Source organism: Oncorhynchus nerka, linkage group LG7 (assembly GCF_034236695.1).
Source record: "Oncorhynchus nerka isolate Pitt River linkage group LG7, Oner_Uvic_2.0, whole genome shotgun sequence".
Taxonomy (NCBI): domain Eukaryota; kingdom Metazoa; phylum Chordata; class Actinopteri; order Salmoniformes; family Salmonidae; genus Oncorhynchus; species Oncorhynchus nerka.
Window position 1 is genome coordinate 30,126,372 of NC_088402.1, and position 20,870 is coordinate 30,147,241.

The 20,870-nt window shown below is 42.3% G+C and overlaps 2 protein-coding genes across 2 annotated transcripts in view; one reads left to right on the forward strand and one right to left on the reverse strand.

The window, feature by feature from the left end:
- LOC115131444 (glycoprotein endo-alpha-1,2-mannosidase-like protein) lies at positions 1-10,694 on the reverse strand. The gene is made up of 4 exons (XM_029663185.2): positions 9,397-10,694; positions 9,082-9,191; positions 6,286-6,362; positions 1-2,372 (listed from the first exon to the last, which is right to left on the reverse strand). The coding sequence occupies exons 1-4, from the start codon at positions 9,902-9,904 to the stop codon at positions 1,736-1,738; spliced, it is 1,332 nt and encodes a 443-aa protein (XP_029519045.1). The 5' UTR covers positions 9,905-10,694; the 3' UTR covers positions 1-1,735.
- LOC115132089 (protein lin-28 homolog A-like) overlaps positions 5,868-20,870 on the forward strand; it is a 22,989-nt gene continuing 7,986 nt past the window's right edge. Inside the window, exons 1-2 of the mRNA XM_065020403.1 lie at positions 5,868-5,970; positions 17,573-17,748. Of these exons, the coding sequence (XP_064876475.1) occupies positions 17,671-17,748 (78 nt within the window). The 5' untranslated portion in view covers positions 5,868-5,970; positions 17,573-17,670. The remainder of the gene's footprint in view (positions 5,971-17,572; positions 17,749-20,870) is intronic.

The window sequence follows — 20,870 nt, forward strand, 5'->3', positions numbered from 1 at the left end:
ACAACCCCAATGGCTCTATCATCACAACAGAATTCACCCACACTACACAACCCCAATGGCTCTATCATCACAACAGAATTCACCCACACTACACAACCCCAATGGCTCTATCATCACAACAGAATTCACCCACACTACACAACCCCAATGGCTCTATCATCACAACAGAATTCACCCACACTACACAACCCCAATGGCTCTATCATCACAACAGAATTCACCCACACTACACAACCCCAATGGCTCTATCATCACAACAGAATTCACCCACACTACATGATCCCAATGGCTCTATCATTACTGTGGCAATCATCATAACATAACTAATTTGAAAAGAATAGACTTAAGACACTCAAAACAGATAGTTTCTTGCCACCTACATAAGTCGAGGTAACCAACCGATTAAACTTTGTTGTATATTCAGATGTTCAAAAAGAAACCAGGTATCGTGATGAAAAGTCCCCTGGAATGTTCATTTGAGAGAACAGAAGAGTTTATGAAATCAGAGACAGGTTCAATCATGAGTGTAACCCTGAATCCCAAATCAACCATTAGCCCTCTCCCCCTAGACACGTTGGAAGATCTGAGAGGATTGGATAAGTGTAATAGGATTGTATGGGTGTAAGCAATATAGTGGAACCACCATCTTGCCCTCTGATTGCAACAATTCCACCTGGCTTAAGTCAATCGTGTGAGCAGTCTCAGTCCCATTTGTTCCAGTCAAAGGCATACACTCCCCTTTGTATTTATTTGGACAATGACGCAATAAAAGTGACTCCAGTACATTATTTAAGCAATAAGGCACGAGGGGGTGTGGTATATGGTCAATATACCACAGCTAAGGGCTGTTCTTATGAACGACGCAACACAGAGTGTCTGGATACAACCCGTGGCCATATACCACAAACCCAGAGGTACTTTATTGCTATTATAAACTGGTTACCAACTTAATTAGAGCAGTAAAAATAAATGTTTTCTCATACATGTGGTATACAATCTGATATACCACGGCTGTCTACCAATCAGCATTCAGGGCTCAAACCACCCATTTTATAATGACCATTTAGTTCCTATTGGGATAAACAACCAATGCAAACTGCAAATACATCCAACAAGTTTGTTGAGTCATAAGCTTGATGTAGTCATTGTGTGCTAGGAATATGGGACCAAATGCTACACTTTTGACTACTTTAATACGCTATAAGTGAATCTGTCCAAATACTTATGAAAAAATAAGGTATTCAAACGGGGGGACTAGATACATTAAGGTATTTCATTTCTAAACAGTAAAACATATGTATGAAAATACCCTCAAATAAAAGGTGACATTCTGTACTATCGCCTAATATGAAATATTTTATCTCAAATCCAAAATGCTGGAGAATATGGCCAAATTTGCAAGTTTTAGCTTCACTGTCTAAATAAATCCATAGAGGAGTTCCTATCGACCCAGAATACCCAGCAGTGAGGCCACTCCTACCCTTTTCAAACTATCATGCTGACCCAAATAAAACTGTGCTGGCTGTGCTATTTTTCTTTCCACATTTTTCTTTTCAACATGGTTCCAGCAACTATAGAGGACGTGTAACCACTAACCAGGCCCGCTCAATGCAGCTTGGTTTGGTTCGGTCTGGCTCAGCTCAGTAGTGTGAATAGCTCCTCATTTTTACTTGCTCCAGTCACACCCAAAAAACATTATTCCCATCGAACCCAGTCCAGTCAGGAGTCCTGTCCACTACATGAGCCACTTGTCTTTCTCCTTGTTGAAGTGTTCGGCCCACTTCCTGGTGAGTTCCAGGTACAGATCTGACCGGTGAGGCTGGTAGTCGAGATACAGCCGCGACACCGTCTTCCTAGGCACCGCCTTCTCAATCTGTGTCCCCTCGTGCCACTCGTTGAATGACGTGATGGTCACAATCTCCGGCCGCACAGACAACGCCGCCTGCAGGCTAGTCTCGTAATAGCGTCCGTTGACCCTGTTCCTCGTATTGTGGTTGTTCCATGGCCTCACTGCGTTGTCGACGTATCCTGGCCCGGCGCTGGGCACAAACAGCAGGTTGTTACCATCACAGAAGGCCTTAACTGCCTTCCAGTTCTGGTGAGAGGAGCCGAAGGAGAAGCCGTTGGAGGCGAAGTATGTATACATGCCGTCGAAGCCACCGGCCAGGATTTCGTGTTTGTGGCGTTCCTCTACGACCAGGGCGAGGAAGACACCATCGTAGGGCGTGCCGCGGATGGTGTGGGCGCCGGCGGGGTGGAGCAGGTCGGCCCAGGCTTCAGGCGAGGTCAGGTAGGAGTCGTAGACATAGAACAGAGGAAGGATCCGCCCTGTAGTCGACCTGAAGCGGTAGAAGGCTCCGTGGTTCCCGTACCTATGAGGTAAATATTTAGTTTAGTTTAGTTCATGTTGACATATGCAGCTAGAATCTGAATTGCAGTATACATGCAAATCACACTTCTTTTTATAGATAAGTGAACATGCAAGAAGATAAACTTATCATGAGCATAGATAGCCAATCCTCCAATGCACCCACCACAGTCAGAGATGATTTAATTTAAATATATATATATGTATATATTACACACACACCACAGTTCATATGTTTGGGGTCACTTAGAAATGTCCTTGTTTTTGAAAGAAAAACAATTTTTTTTGTCCATTAAAATAACATGAAATTGATCAGAAATACAGTGTAGACATTGTTAATGTTGTAAATGACTATTGTAGCTGGAAACGGCTGATTTTTAGTGGAATATCTACATAGGCGCACAGAGGGCCATTATCAGCAACCATCACTCTTGTGTTCCAATGGCACGTTGTGTTAGCTAATCCAGTTTATAATTTTAAAGGCTAATTGATCATTAGAAACCCTGTTTGCAATAATGTTAGCACAGCTGAAAACTGTTGGGCTGATTAAAGAAGCAATAAAAGTGGCCTTCTTAAGACTAGTTGATTATCTGGAACATCAGCATTTGTGGGTTCGATTACAGGCTCGAAATGGCCAGAAACAAAAACTTTCTTCTGAAACTCGTCAGTCTATTCTTGTTCTGAGAAATGAAGGCTATTCTATGGGAGAAATTGCCAAGAAACTGAAGATCTCGTACAATGCTGAGTACTAATCCCTTCACAGAACAGTGCAAACTGGCTCTAACCAGAATAGAAAGAGGAGTGGGAGGCCCCGGTGCATAACTGTGCAAGAGGACAAGTACATTAGTTTGAGAAACAGACGCCTCACAAGTTCTCAACTGGCAGCTACATTAAATAGTACCTGCAAAACACCAGTCTCAACATCAACAGTGAAGAGGCGACTCCAGGATGCTGGGCTTCTAGGCAGAGTTCCTTTGTCCAGTGTCTGTGTTCTTTTGCCAATGTTAATCTTTTCTTTTTATTGGCCAGTCTGAGATATGGCTTTTTCTTTGCAGCTCTGCCTAGAAGGCCAGCATCCCGGAGTCGCCTCTTCACTGTTGATGTTGAGACTGGTGTTTTGCATTTCTTGTTAACAAACTATAGTTTTGGCAAGTTGGTTAGGACATCTTCTTTGTGCATGACACAAGTCATTTTTCCAACAATTGTTTACAGAAAGATTATTTCACTTATCATTCACTGTATCACAATTCCAGTGGGTCAGAAGTTTACATACACTAAGTTGACTGTGCCTTTAAACAGCTTGTAAAAGTCCAGAAAATTATGTCATGGCTTTAGAAGCTTCTGATAGGCTAATTGACATCATTTGAGTCAATTGGAGGTGTACCTGTGGATGTATTTCAATTCCTACCTTCAAACTCAATGGCTCTTCGCTTGACATCATGGGAAAATCAAAAGAAATCAGACAAGACCTCAGAAAAAAATGGTCTGGTACATCCTTTGGAGCAATTTCCAAACGCCTGAAGGTACCACGTTCATCTGTACAAACAATAGTACGCAAGTATAAACACTGTGGGACCACGCAGCTGTCATACCCCTCAGGAAGGAGACGTGTTCTGTCTCCTAGAGATGAATGTACTTTGGTGCGAAAAGTGCAAATCAATCCCAGAACAACAGCAAAGGACCGTGTGAAGATGCTGGAGGAAACAGGTACAAAAGTATCTATATCCACAGTAAAACGAGTCCTATATTGACATAACCTGAAAGGCCGCTCAGCAAGGAAGAAGCCATTGCTCCAAACCCGCCATAAAAAAGCCAGACTACGGTTTGAAACTGCACATGGGGACAAAGATCATACTTTTTGGAGAAATGTCCTCTGATCTGATGAAACAAAAATAGAACTGTTTGGCCATAATGACCATCGTTATGTTTGGAGGAAAAAGGGGGAGGCTTGCAAGCCGAAGAACAGCATCCCAACCGTGAAGCATGGGGGTGGCAGCATCATGTTGTGGGGGTGCTTTGCTGCAGGAGGGACTGGTGTACTTCACAAAATAGATGGCAGGATAATTATGTGGATATATTGAAGCAACATCTCAAGACATCAGTCAGGAAGTTAAAGCTTTGTCGCAAATGGGTCTTCCAAATGAACAGTGACCCTAAGCATACTTCCAAAATTGTGGCAAAATGGCTTAAGAACAACAGAGTCAAGGTATTGGAGTGGCCATCACAAAGCCCTAACCTCAATCACAACTAAAAAAAGCATGCGCGAGCAAGGAGGCCTACAAACCTGACTCAGTTACACCAGCTCTGTCAGGAGGAATGGGACAAAATTCACCCAACTTATTGTGGGAAGCTTGTGGAAGGCCACCCGAAACGTTTGAGCCAAGTTAAACAATTTAAAGGCAATGCTACCAAATACTAATTGAGTGTATGTAAACTTCTGACCCACTGGGAATGTGATGAAAGAAATGAAAGCTGAAATAAATCATTCTCTCTACTATTATTCTGACATTTCACATTCTTAAAATAAAGTTGTGATCTTAACTGACCTAAGACAGTGAATTTTTACTAGGATTAAATGTCAGGAATTGTGAAAACTGAGTTTAAATGTATTTGGCTAATCTGTATGTAGACTTCTGACTTCAACTGTAGATATTCCATTAAAAATCAACATTAACAATGTCGACACTGTATTTCTGATCAATTTAATGTTATTATAATTGACAAAAAATGTGTTTTTATTTAAAAAACAAGGACATTTCTAAGTGACCCCAAACTTTTGAACAGTAGGATATATACACTTGTTACAAAGCAGCAGGTTCTGCCAACAGAAGCGTTCTCAATTGGGTGAAGTGTCAGATGTGAGAAAATGCTATTATGTGAAATAGTGCTATTATTTTCAAGAGCAAGTTTGGAGTGTGTGAACATTGTAGATGGAGAGATCAGATGATAGAAATGCATCCCCTCCCCCTCCCTTCTCATTCTCTCTGTGGTTTCTTTTCAGGCAGATGGATAGCACAGTTGGTTGTGCAGAAGTTGGCAGAAACATCTTGCCCTGGAAACAAGGTATACTAGGCTTGTCCTCAATCACAATCATCACTGTTCAGTAAGCTTGACAATGATACACCAACCCTTACCGCCCAACCTCAGAGGGTGTCTCAATGTTTGGACAATGTTTAGATGGATCACTATCATGCCTCATTAGATAAACAATCACATATTCGTTTTCTGCCCTCTCCGTTTGTCCTCTACTATAGTTGTTGTTATGAATATGTTTGGCATGACAATGACCATTGGAGTTGGCAAGACGGCGCAAAGAGATGTGGAACCTGCAGGCTACTGCTGGTCTGTTCCATAGCCAAACTCTTTTCATACATTTTTCCACAGGTACAAATCTTTTAGTGGCACTATCAATTGTCTGAAGCCCTCAGATGAATACTCTAATAATGAAAGTGAAAGTAATCCAATCAGGACAAAGGCTACTTGCAGTTTCATTCTCTCTACCTCCTTCAGACCTGAAGAGGACTCAGATTTCTCCAGATCCCCAGACCTCCAATGACACTGGACATTAATATGGAAAGCAGAGCTCTGACCTTTGGCTTAAAGTAAGTGATAAGAAAATCTTCATCTGTATGAGTGTGATGTTGAGAGAGGAGAAAGAGAGGCAGAGAGCGAAAGGAAGAGAGGTGGGGAGAGCGTGAGAGAAGTGGGGAGAGCGAGAGAGAGAAGTGGGAGGAGAGAGAGACCGATAGGGGGAAGTGAGAGTGGAGATAGAAGTGGAGAAAGGAAAGGAGATTGGCTGGCTAGAGGACGCAGATGTACAGAACAGTCGAAGGCCAATCTACTTGTCAATGATCTAGAGAGCGAGAAAGAGAAAAAGAGGAGATGTGGATGTATAGGACAGTGGAAGATCAACCTACTTGTCAATTATGTATTTGATGTTATCATGCATGCTGAGGTCGGTCCGACCCTTGTACGGCTGGATGTGGAACGCCACCTGTGTGAACAGAGTAGGGATATGGATCATTATAAACCCTTAATAAAGAGGACAATACTCTCTGCAATACACATTTTCAAGGTCTTTGAAGCATTATTATACCACTTGAATGTAAACACGGTTCTGTAAAGGAAGAAGTAATATTCAGTAGTATATCAGCACATTGCCATTTGATTGTGGTATTAAAAAGCAGTATGGCAATGCCTTCAGAATTCAATTGGTAAGGTGTGGTGAGTGGTGAGCACCATCTGTGAGTTTGACTGTTCCAATCACTGGCATAGTAAAATAATCCTAAAGTACATGAACAGACGGAAATATTCAGCAACTCTTCGAGGGCAATGGAAATGGATTTCAGAAATGCTTCATTATTGTTAAAACCAATGTGCTTCGTCATGTATCCTCCAACTAGCTTATCCATCCTTAAATAGATAACCTTTTCCTGAGGCTCAGAGAATCAATATGTGGGTACTCAAATTTCATGCATCCCAGTGTCCATCCAGAATGACAGTTATTTTGGGGACCAGGCGAACAGTGTGTGTCAGAGGCCTCCGGGCTGGGATCAGCAAATCAGAGATCACTTAGCTGGTGGATCATCTTTAAATAAATCTTCCTTCTCTGACTCTGGGGCCCCATAGGGATTGTTCCAGGTAACATCAGCAATCAAACAGAATGATGTGTGTGTGTCTGTGTGCGTGCACATGCGTGCGAGCGAGAGAGCGTGTCCCAGGAGCTAACTTTAGAGAGAGGAGCAGGATGTGGACAGAGTTTTAGTTTCTTGAAAATTGAAAGAGACTGCAGCGAGGAGGAGGATGAGGAAGAGCGGACCACTGAAGCAGACACACCTAGCTCCCAGCGATCATATCCATTATCCAAACTCAGGACCTCACCCTCTCTTTGATCTCAAGTGATCCTCCATCCTCTTTTAAGAAAAGAGAAGGGATTTTGGAGTTGTATTCCTTCCAGTGTCACGGCAGTGAACTTTATCTGCTGGAGATATTAATCAGGATACTGCTCTCTACTTTAAGGCAATAATACTCTCTACTTTAAAGTATTACCTAAGGCCTTTTTCTATCTGTGACTCTGTGTCTTTGCTGCAACTGAGAGATAATACCTGCCAACCCTTCAATGAACCATACCGGGGCCTTACAGCATACAGCATATGGCATACATATAAGGTCTATACATCAAACATCAAACCAGGATGAAATCGCTTGAGGTTTAAAAACCATTTTTTTAAGGGAGACCTGGATCTGATCCAGATTTCACACACCACACCTTGAAGGATTAACAGGGAGTCTCTCAGCATTTAGATGGCTGTGATTGTTGTGACACAGATGACTGTGTATGATCCAAATGACATGAATACGACTGTGGCAGCTGCCCTCTCTCACCCCAGGATTAGACGAGCCTGATCCCAGATCTCTTTGGGCTGTATAGCCAACACCTACTGTCATTGTTGAGACAGCACAAACATATATGGGACCAGTCTTAAACTGCCTGACAACTAGGATGTTTACCTCAGCTGCTGTATAGCAAAAGGTCTACTTCACCTCACCGTCAACTGTTGATAGAACAGTCGAGCCATGAATGACGGAGCATGGCGGGCTAGATAGAAAGGAAAGAACACCCACTCCCTCTCTCTGGCTCTCTTTCTTTTAAGAGGCTGCAAGGTCTTCATAAACAGTTTCCATGGCAACGCTGTGTTTGACATAGCAGCGACCAAGCTGGGCTGTCAGTTTGTGTCGTGGCTGGTTTTGAAATCAGAGGCAGAGTGGCAAGGTGAGCTGATGTGCTGTTCAACGAGGCTCTTTCCTCAGTTGTATAAACTGTGAGTGAGTGAGTGAGTGAGTGAGTGAGTGAGTGAGTGAGTGAGTGAGTGAGTGAGTGAGTGTGCCCGCGCAAGACCCTCTCGTGCCATGCACACAGGCCTCAGGCTGCATGGTCAGCCCCAGTTATGCCAATGCTGTTCGTGTGAGTGTGTCCTTGTGTGGGTGCATGCATGAATGTACAGCACATCTATACTGGCTTCAATAGACTGAATGTCAAGCAGTATAAGAGGGGCTTGAACCGTGTCCCCTGAGTCACTCTTCCAAGTCAAATGGTTTAAAAATCCTGATTATTTTTTTTGTCTGCCTTCAGAGGACCTTGTGAAGCACCCAAAGACTTGTGAGGTTGTTGAAGAAATGTGTTTTCCTGTCTACATCAATAATATACAAGATGGAGGAAGAAAGTGGGCTACAACAGATGGTTTTATACATAGAAAATACATTCCAAAATCCCACACTTCACCCTCTAAAAATAAAATGCATTGCGTCTGTCTTCGAGTGAACACAGTGAAGTCATGGCGTACACTGTGGCTGCTCACTTAGTTTTGGTAACAGGAATATTTCTATGTTTTTATCTAGGCTCAAAGGCCATGACTGATACTCACTTAGACTACTACAACAAAGGTCGGAGTTAACATAGTCTCTTGTGACAGACTGTTACACAATCTGAGTGAACAACATAAACCTGGAAGCACCTACCAACCAATCATCACTGCCAGCCAGCCAGCCAGGGTTGGGGTGAATTCCATTTCAATTTAGTCCAATCCGGAAGTCAACTGAAATTCCAACTGACTGAATTGGAATGGAATCGACCCCAACCATGCAGCCAGACATTTATGAATTCAGTAAAGCACCAGAAACTGTAAAAACATACCGGTTCTCTCACCAGTTACCTTGATGCTGTGTCTGTGGGCAGCGTCCATGACAGCAGGCACCAGGTCTTCACATGGCTCACCATGGTTGTCTGCAATGCCAGGTGGATACCAGGACAGAACCAGTACACCTGAGGAGGAAACAGTTAGTGATGTCTCTGGTATAAATATTGACATAAGGATAGAACAACCCTTCATAAAATTGGTGCAGATGAATGGAGGAGTTTAAGTGAAGCTACTTTAATACTTCAATATTTGAGAGGTACAGTATCATGTTCAGGACACCTTTTGGTGGTAATATTTAAGTTTGGGGGGTTAGTGGCCAAAATCCCTCACCTGCTGCAGCCGCTTCAATTTGCGACATATGTGACTCCAGCACGGAGGGGTCTCTAGAACTGTATGGTCCTAGCTCCGGGAAGAAACTCGACGCAATGTCCTCTGGAGGAGTATGTCTTCCTTTGGCGTGGCTGGGGGCGATCTTAGGGTCCCAGTGCGGCACTAGAACATGGTCCCAGTGAATATATTTACCGTCCATCTGTGGGGTGCCATACCACAGGTAATAGAATATTTGTACGTCGTAGAATATACTGTAGTCACGGTCGGATTTTGTGAAGACGACTTTGGTGTCGCTGGCTAGATGGGACTGACCAGGGGAAACTACCATGTCGTTTGAGACTGGCCGTCGATGGTCGCCTCCTCTTTCCCTCACAAACTCTCCCATCCCCGGGGCAAGGTCTGAGAAGCCATCGCTGGGATTCAGTGTTCTGAGGCCCATCATGGTCCCGAAGATGAAGAGAGTGAATAAGAAAAGTGCAATGAAAGCTTTCTTGCGCAGCCGTGTCATTTTGGTCGCTGTCCGAGGTGCTGAAAGTAGCCTATAGACCGCTATGTGCTTTCGTTGAAACTATATCATAAGTAGATCTATGTCAGTCTCTTTCATCAACATGTAGCCTATAGTCTTCAAGTATACACACTTAGCAAGAAAAATAATGTGGAAAAAGCCACTCAATCTCTGCAGTGGCTTGTGCGTTTCGTTATAGATTTCAGAGTGCCAGCGTTCGTGGCTTGAGTTCGATTTTCGACTTGAACGCAAAGAATTGAATACATGTCCCTTCAAACATCTAAGCTATAGCCTCTCAAACCATCATTTTTCCTGATAATGTGTTTTTAACCGAATCTCTCCTTTCTCCCTGTATATCCATGAAGAGCAGATATGTCTCTAACGGTTACAGTTTAGCTTCTCATAATGACTGACTGTCATTACCATTTCAGGGCATCGTCATGTTAAGGTTGTTATGCTTCCCGACCACCCGAGAGCTCAAGAGATGGAGACAAAAAAAGCATGTCGCTCTGTTCATATTTCAAAAGACAATCTCTGGAGCTTTTTTCAAACTCTGCCTCCTGCACACTCCCAACTGTTCTTCTCGACTGTTAATTCATCACATAGTTCGTAGCACAGTTACCTTTGTCTTCTGCAATTGCTCTCGCCCGCCTGCTAACGCTACCCCTTGTTTATCCCGTCTCTTGTCTCCCTTGATTATGCATTTAAACCTGCTTTTCCGGGAACAACCCGTTAGAATCCAGCACATCTCCAGAACCGTAGACTTGGTCGACGTTCGGTTTTAGGCAGACGGTTTTTAAATGGATCGTTTTCTCACGAAACTCAGCAGGAGGAAGAGGGGGAGGGGTGGCTGAGCACCAGGCTGCGGGGGTGAGCAGGGTGGGTGGGATTAACCCTGGTTTTATTGTCTATGGATTAACCCCGCGCACTGTTCTGAGAGGAAAATAGAACGCGCGTGGAACAAATGGGTAGCCTATTATTGCTTTTGCCTTTGTTTGCTCTATATATGGTTACTTTAACTCAGTATCTATGGGTAGAAAGAAGTAGGATACGTTGCATTCTCTTGCTATCCTCCTATTTGAAAATCCGTTCTCTCGCGGATCATTTGGCTGTTCACACTATAGGCTATGTTGGCTTTATGTTACAATATGGACACATTGACGTCTATTTATTGCACAAAAGAGATTAAACTTGTATGATTTTGGCTATATGAAATAGCCTATGGCTACAGGCTGTGGAACACAGTTTGTCAGTTTATGGTAGTGGAGAGTGAAAGCAATGACAAAGATAAAATAACAGAGGGCTAAGGGCTCTTGTGTGGAACCTTTTATGATTTATTTTGTTCCATACCAATAAAGATAGAAGCAAACAACTCAGAATCGTAAATCTTTGAAATACTTCGCCTTGATCATTATTGCATTTCACACGGGATATTTCCAATTCCACGAAGCATCCGTGGGCTGAGGATGTCGAAAACATTAAAAACATTTAAATATGTGGAAGCTTTGAAGTTGATGGTTGAGATGAGAGATGATGCCACCCACCACATCATTTTGGACGAGCTAGAAGGCCTGGCAGGATTAGCTACTGGGAGGCAGATAGATACCCACTCACACGGTGGGATTAGGGCCGCAGCACCGGCAGCGGGCACTGGGAACCGGAGTGGAGTGGACACCCACGGCTAGGATCTTCTCCCCGGATCGAGTCCACTGGCACAGCTAGCCTCTCTCCATAATAATCAGTCAGGCGTTTCTGTTATGGAGGGAACCTGACTGTGCTTGTGTTGCTTTTTATAGGCTAAGGCTTCTTATTTTACCCATCATTCAAAGATCATTAGCATATATAGCTAACACAATTTGTTTCATTATGTTATTCTGTTGATATTGTCTTCATTATGATTTGTATATGAGTTTGTCTTTAGGTTTCATGCATCAAAATATAAACTCCATCTATTTCAATTAAACAAGCCTCGATCCAGTATAGCCCCCCGCAAAATTGTAACAGAACCAGAGTGACATCTAGTGGGATGAGAGAGACATTGTTTAACAGTAATCTTGATGTGAGAAATATGACTGGTGAGCATCCGAGGCATACGGTATTAATGGAAGTGACAGGTTCAGTGGTCTTTAGCGATGATGGAGAAAGATGTCACCTCTCACTGTGTGCATGCATATACATCCGTTACCACTAGGGGGACTCCGTGTATCATTAAAACGAGTTTGAATTGTGAGAACAATTTAACATGGACACTTTTCGTTGTCGAATAACGATATTGCTCGAGAAACCTTGAAGTAAATCATCAATCCCGTGTTGTAGCTCTGGAATTGACTTGATGTGAAAAAATACAACGTTGTGTCTTGATAAATGAATCCTTCTTCTGAATACTAGGCCTAGTCTTCGTGGACGGGCTAGATAGAACTTTAAAAAAAACATTAACGGTTTGTTTTTAGGGCGTTCGCTTTAACGATAAGAGCTGTCCAAGGTGCTGAAATAGTCTAGTGATAAGTAACCAAAAAGAAACTGGTTCGAATACGCAAGCCGGAAAGGTGTAAAGTCTGTCGATATGCCCTTGAGCAATGCACCTAATCCTAAATATCACAAGGGGCGCCGTACTACTGACCTTGTAAAACAACACGTTTCACTGCACCTATCCGGTATATGAGACAATAAAACAGAGAACAAAAATGCTATTTGAACGTTTATCGTCAAATGTGAGCTAGAAATGTTATCTGCTCTGACACACACACATACACACTCAAACACACGACTGTGAATATCTGAAATTCTTATGTGAAAATTAACTGTTTTTTAGGACCGTTGTGCTCAACCCCTTTTGGCAGATAATCAGCAAAACCAACAGACAGTGTCACAGTAGTTTGATGCAACTGTCTCACCTTAAGATCTTTCAACAGCCCCAACAGTCTTATTCCATGTTACTGACTTCAACACATGAACCAATCAAACACTCTAGATACATTTTATTCATTGTTAAAAACGGGTAATCATACTACTGAACTACTGAACCAAAATTGCATAGTGCCTGGTTTAGTATACATTTGAAGAACTTCCAAACTTTGTCAAATGCTATATTTTTACATCATAAATGTATCAATTGACATAAATTGAAGTTGGAAGGTAAAGCCAAATCATATATGGATGTGACTGTAAATACTCCATCATTATCATACTCCATCAGCCAGTATGCTTCAATATAATAGAGTACCTCTTTACACATTGTCCTATGTGCTTCTATTTGAAATGATGGTGCAGTTGTGTACAATGCACTGCTGAAATACGTGGGTTGTAAATGACAGTATATTCCAGTCATTATCTGAGCTTCATTGATACACTGCAAGCTGATGGTTTTGTCAAGCAGAGAGAGAGAGAGGTGATACTGTAGCAGTTACAGTAACAGGTCACATAGAAAAGTTGATCTTGTGCAATGTTGCATGGGGCAGAACTGGCATAGCAGGCTATCCCAATACCTTTTTACTGTCGGCTTCTGCTTTACAGTACATGCCATAATACCCCTATATCTTATGATTTATTCTATGTATGTGCTGTTTACAGTAAGATTACTGAAACGGTAAGACTGACATTTTTCTCAACATGCTCCAAACTTAACATTGGATACCATTTTTATTTTTTTATGCTGTAAAATGGTACATACTGGTACATAGCTATATACCTTCTATTCAGCATTTCAAAAATATCAGTTTTGAAAATTGTATCATGCATTTTTTGATATTAGATTACATGAGTTAAAATAACTAAACAGTGAGCCTATCATTATTTGATGCATTGGTGACTAAAGAAAATGTTCTCATGGTATTTCACAAAAAACGTTGACATTGCATGAATAACTCATGGGTGAAAGAAGTGTTTAACTCCAATGAATGCTCAATCAAAGGTTCTGAACATAAGACAAGTGTTATCAGTTATGACCACGTGCATCTGAAAAATGTACCACAGTAATTGAAAAAAGTAGATCTAAAAGCCACAATCTTTTCTAACAAAATGTTAGTTTTTTTTGTGGGAGGGAAGACTTTCTGACAGAGCATCATAGTATGATATATGGATCAGGTATAGATTGATCAGCTTATTGATCAGTGCTCTGCCCCCTGGGGGAGGAAGGCGAGAGGGGAGCTGACAGCTGAAACCATATGGAGCCACTGGGCTGTTTTCTCATTCAACCAACCACAAGGCCCCTAACATGTGTGTTTCACAGGTGAACTACTCAAAGCAGTTCTTGATATGAAAACATGGATCAGTACACCTCATGCCCCACACAACATACACACAATAAATGAATGAACCCTCGTCAAAAGATAAACACAATAGACTCTTGGAGCCTGGTTGTAGATCATCTTACAGATATCTTGCCTGCTGTTAGAGGAATGATAGTCAACACATATACCCCCCAGCCCTTTCAGTCACTATTACATAACATCTGGTGGTGTGGGTGTACGCATTTCTGTGTTTGCTAGCATGCGTGTGTGTGTGGCAGTTGGGTGGGGGGTTACAGTGTGTGTGACCAGTGAGCACGTGTCCAGGCATTGTAATTACTAAGCCCCAGTGTATGACACGGGTCACCTTAAGGCCAGCCCTCTTTGTTCTCTGACAGACAGATCCAGGGCCCTTCGTCTCCATGGTGACCCAGAGAAGCCTGCAGTGTAGCAGCCTGGCCTGAGAGACAGAGGATTATTAGAGGAGAATATGAATGAAACCAGTCATTTAGCTTTAATTAGCTAACCCCTCTCGCTCTTCATCTCTCTTTCTCTCTGTCCCTGGATCCCTCCATCTGCCACACTCCCTCTTTCTTCTTCTCGCTCTCTCTATCACTCTTTTTCTCTCCCCATATCTCTCTCTCTTTCTTTCTTTTTCTCGCTCTCTCTCTCTCTCTCTACATATCTCTTCGGTAGGTCATGCTCTAGGATGATTCATGGTTTGGTAAGATGGAGGATCCTATGTCCATCCCAAAATGACTGTCACACGTGGTCTCGTTGGCCCACATGTAAAGAAGAAGGGTAAGGCAGGAGGGTGCAGGTGATGAGGTTCCCTTGTATCAAATGAAGTCTTGTAGCCTATTGAGTTAATGCTGCATAGTCAGTGGTGTAAGGAAAGCCGGATGACCCCTGCACTGTCAATGTCATGACAGTTCCCATTGAAAAGCATAGATGGCTGAGTTAGAGCGCAGATCCGGTAAAGGTGACTCATCGTCACGGAACCATTGGGTTTCAGAGGCCATAAATAGCTGTGTCAATATGTGTCAAATCGGTGCAGGGACCGACAGGTTTTACATATAGCCTAGAAGTGTAGCCTATAAAGATAGGCCCTCCTCTCACACAAGGCAACACAATCCCTCTGTTTACGTTCACATGCATTATCCGCATCCGTCAGCAATTCTGAGGGAAATCAGTCAATTAAAAGACCTTTCACAGACCGTGCAGCCCCAAGCTAGGACACCATAGCAAACAAGTTATGGTAAATGATGAGCATCCTTCACCGGAGGGTTGTGTGGAACGAATATCTCAAGAGATACGCATTTATTTATTTGTTTACAGCATGTGGTCGATAGTAGTCCTAAACATGTATGACAGTAGCAAAATAGCTCAAATAGTTTCAAACGAAATAACGAAGGTGAATGCATGAAGGCATATCCTGGATATTTTTGCAAGATCAGCTACTTTAAATGTTCATGTTTTTTTCCTGTTCCTTGCTAAATGTATTTTTCTGATATCGACCTATGTTCTGTTTGGTTTATATATGTATTTTAATGTGATGTTTGTAGTGTGTTTTGTGTGAATGCAACAAACTTAAACAGAACAGGTTGATTTATGCTTCTGGATTTAGATGTCCTTCGTTTTAACTTCAAACATGATGGTGTGGAATGTGGAAGTGCAAGGTTTCATTTGGATAGTTTCTGTGAAACCATATGCACCTGAGTGACTGACTATGCATATTCAAATGCTCCAGGCGATGTGGGGATTGTGGCTCTCTCCTGTCCTGAAAAGGAGTGGGGGTCGCTCAAGGCCCCGCTGCTAACAGCTAGGTGGTCTTTGTCACTGATTGGTCGCTCTGCGAATTTGGGCCCTATCACCGTGGAATGTCTAATTTATCAGCCAGAAGATCGCAATTGAGCATCACATGGGCTGGACCGAAAATGTGGGGGTTGATATTAGAGGTATAGGAGAGTCAGAGGGGGCTCGCTCTCCATATTGTACAAGAGACCAGGAGAAAGAAAATACAATAGTTTTCAAAGAGGGATTACTGAAAAACGGGCTTGTTGACGATACAACCAGCGTTTATTGCCTGATTCTTCTGGAGTTGTAGGAGACCCAGGAACCCCCCAAACCATGGCAGAAGGTACAGGCAATTGTTCGAATGGTTCCAAAGGTTCTTTGAAGATCTTTGGGGGGGGTTCGATGGAAAGATCTCTTTATGAGAAGAGACAAAAAAAGAGGGTGGGTTGGGTTTCATTGCATTGTCTTTCAGATTTGGGGATTCTTTTGAGAAATGCTTCCCAGCAGTCTTACACCACTGGTTGTCAGGGCGAAAGTATCTCCAACCCTCTTTGTTTGTCTCCACTGCTGACCGGTTCCTCTTCTGCGTCTTTGTTATTGAACCGTTTGCGGGAAAGTGTTGTGTAGAGTGGAGAAGGGTTGGAGGTGGACAGGGCAGGACAGGGGGATTTGGGAGAGGAGGACACGGTAAACCTGGATTAAAATATACCCGGGAAAGGGATGGGCTCTTATTCCGAACAGCAGTTTACAGGTAGGACTGTCATCAGTCTTCAAATTAGGAACATTATCCGAAACACTTTTGCCTGAGAATGTTGTTGTGATTATTTGTTCTTCGATTTGGAACCTACTATCTCTTTTCACGGAAGAATGGCTTTCAGTGCTTGCGGTGAAGTTTTGGGATAAAGTATGACTATAGGTGATGCCTTTGGCTTTATACTTTTCATTGGTAACTGAATATTCAAGATTAATATTTTCTATATTTTTTTCTTCAAATATTCAAAGATATTGTGTTCTCGGTTCTCGTGGCTCCTCATGGGATGAAACTTTTATTTAGGCTACATTATCAGAGTCAATCCCTTGCGTGCTTGGGAATTATTTAGGCCTTGTACCCTGTAAATCAACTAGTTACAATCTGTATTATTATAATGATTGATCAGTTTAAAAAGTTTATATTTATTAAATTGATCAATTTTGATGAGATTATTTCGATTAACCTATATTTTTTTACGCATATTATTATTTATAATAATGCATAATTATTATCGCCTTGTTATGTATAATACTTATTATGTATATTATTATCACTATTAGCGTATACGTTTCCATTTCGAAACAACTTGAAAAAGAGACCGTCTGATATTCCAGCTTTTCAAAATAAAAAAATGTATATCGTATGGATAATATATCGACATTGTTTGGAATATCAGCAGTGTTTACGATCATGTGTTCCTAGCTTGCTGCGCTGCTCTCTAGCTCTATCCCATTTCGCAACCCATTAAATGCCTTCCTCAAGGCACTGATTCTGAAAAACATCAGTGTAAAAGCCGGCCCAACTCGTTTTCCTGCCAGGATTGTTGACAAGATATGATATATTTCAAACATCTATATTTTCTAAACTGACTGAGTGGCATTATTTTTCTCTCGAAAGGGGGCTGTGCAAAGAACGAAGAGGAGGAAGCCACTGGCTCGGAGGAGGATCTGGGTTCGTCTCGTGGCAGCGGCGTGTGTAAATGGTTCAACGTCCGGATGGGTTTCGGGTTCCTGTCCATGACCAATATAGACGGGACACCGCTCGAGGAGACTCTCGATGTTTTCGTTCATCAGGTGAGCTCCATTGTGGGTATGGGACTCGAAGAATGTGGTGTTGATGTTCATCAAGGCCTGGCTCGAGCTCGAATCAGGTCCAAATGCCCCCTTGTCGCGTTTTTGTGCAAGTGTATGTCTTAAACTTATCAACAATGTAAATATCACACGTTTGTGATGTTTTCGTTAAGGTAGGTAATTATTCGTTTCCCTCCGTGATTTAGCATTTTCAGCGTTTTAATTTATGATTAGAGATTGATCGATCATGCAAATATATAGACCTATCTATCATTGTTTGTAGTGCTTGAAAAATCCCTTTCCTGCACTCATTCAAAACGAATTCATAGTTTACATGTTTTCATAGCTTATATGTTGGGCAAGAGGCAATAGGGCTTTTAATTTCTTTTAAACATTTGACAACATTATCTTGAAATAGTCAGCTGATTCTAGTTTGAGCCTTTACCAAAATAGGTAGGCCAATTTTTCAGCAGTGCATGTGGTTAATAATGTTATTTTTTACAGACTAAAAAACTCTTATTAGGCCTACATTAGTTTATTACTCAGTTATAACTTATTATGTAGCTAATATTTCCAAATCAAAACCAGCATCATACATAAAGACAAGTAGCTTAAAAAAATTAAAACAAGAATTTGTTGATCCTATGTTCAGATGATATTTCATAACTGGAACCCAAGGCCCATCATCTTTCTAGCCTGCATGATGGCAACTGAAATCAGTTGTGAAATAAGAAGCTTAATGTTGTTGTCAAGAAGTGACATAATGTGAAATAAATTCTCGAAAGGAGCATAGAAGACACCCAAGAACAAACCTGCTTGGTTTAATCAATCAGTTGTTGAATCTGATTATGTTTCTGATTAGGTGTTGCGAGATTATGGTAGCCTTTAGGGAAATTGATTATCATATTGCCCTAACACTAGCTAATGAATGAAACACTTACAGACAAATATCATACTTTTTCATAATAATAGATTGTTTGTATTTGGTATTTTAATAAACCTACCAGAAAATGAAAGGTCTGAGAATGAGAATATTGATTTTGAAATAACAAAGAACGGGTTCAATACAAAATAAAATATTGAAAAATGTTTGTTTTCCTAAAACGTTACAAAGGCTGATAATGAATGACAGTCAATCCTGGGGGGATAAGTGTTATCTAACTTTTCGGAATTAGTAAAACAGGAGGGGAAATCTAGTTGTTGTTTCAAATGGAATGCGAAGCATCCTAACGGACGGACGACCTAATGAATCCAGGGTTGTTTCATCAATTTAACCTGTCGATTATCAACAGGGCTGAGTACCATAACGGCCAAGACTCTTCCCTTCTCCTCCGTCCTTCCTGAGTTAAGGTAGAGCTCTGAGGGACTTCAAGGTAGAGTTGGGCCATGACATTTAAAACATGCTAAACGGGGGAGATTGATTTACATGGGGATTTGGTCCGAAAGTGCTAATATTAGCAATTGCATTTAGAAGGAGTAGACAGGGAGACAGGGGTTAGTCTAAACAGAGATAACAAGGCTCATTCCTCTCAATCCCCCTCCAACCCTGCTTCCTGTTATAAAGGCCTTCAAACATCAGGGGACTTGGCCTCTCGTATGGCAGCCCACCCACCCCAAACTAGCCATACCCTGACTCCCACCCACCCAGCCCCTCTGCCCATAGCCCCAACCCATCCACTCCCAGTCCTCCGTCCTCTGTAAAACGGGGGGGGGGCAAAGTCCTAACCTCAATTTTCTCTGCTACATGTTACCGTAAATTGCTTAATCGAAAGGAAGAAAATTAGTGATTCACCTTTGAAAAAGTTCTCAAACTCCCACATTACCCTGCTCCTAATCCACCTCTGCCCTTATAGGGGCCTGTAGGTGCTGCTGGACAATGACTGCTGTTATCAATGTAGCAGAGAGGAAATCCTGCTGACTGTGATCTTGTACTAATCTGTGAATGATCTGGCTAATCTGTGAATGATCTGGCTAATCTGTGAATGATCTGGCTAATATGTGAATGAAGAGTGTGTGGTGGAGAGGTTGTGTGTGTGTGTGGGGGGGGGATTAAGAGTGTGTGTTGGGTTATTATGAGTGTGTGATTGTGTGGATAAGAGTGTATTTGTGTGTGAGAGAGAATGAGGTTGAAAGAAACGGAGAGATAAAGGGAGAGCTTGAGAGCTGTGTTAATTCACAAGAAAGCAGTCGAGAGAGGTAGAGGTGGGGGGCGATTGAAGGAGGAGAGTACAGGGGATAGTTCCGGGCCGTTCAGCTCCTGACGGGGGTTGGTACTGAAGGAAGGAATGCTGAAGGTTGTCAGGCCATCATGACCTGGATTCCTTTCCCACCATGATCACTTCAACCCCCCCAGAAGAGAGATGGGTGTCTGAGTTAAGACAGGTGGCATGCAAAACTAACCCTCCACATCACAGCCCTCTCCTCATCAATCATCATCAAATGCTACTCCACAACATTTTAAGATTGGCTTGAACAAAACAATTCTATGAGCATAGTATAATGATGAGTGACACTTTCTGTGTCTCTGGAAGGTCTTGAACAAGGCATGATTCTTCACATTGAGCTCTTTAGACTTATACATTTGGAACACTCATGGTATCAAATTGGTGTCATACCTACCGCTGCTCAGGCAGCTTGGCAAAGCACATGAAGAAGATAGAACTAAGTTGCCACGAAATTCAAGCTTCCCTTTCCAGAGCCCCTGGATCAAGGGTGACAATGACAAGGAAATGTCTTTCTCAAGGTGGACACAAATGTTCTTGAAACCATTCTTTATGTGCTTTTGGCCAGCTATCCCAAAAATTAACCCCCATTTCCCAGCATCCTTAGCAGTGGTCAGTCTGGGACTTGACCAGATGTAGTTCTTTTGGAGAGTCTATTGGCTGGTGTGTGTGTGGTGGTGGAGAGAAAGGGGAGGTGGTTGGAGCTTGGAATGCTGTGACTACCTTGGGGGAGGGGTAACGCTGTCCACACACACACATTCTGAAGGGGGAGGGGTGTTGTAAAGTAGTCATTGATGTTTTAACAGGGCTGTCAATGGGACTGGAATCTGGATTGGCTGAGGGGTTAGCCCCTGAGAGAGAGGGCCTGGATGTTTCCATTGATGTATTGAAACCTATGCAGAA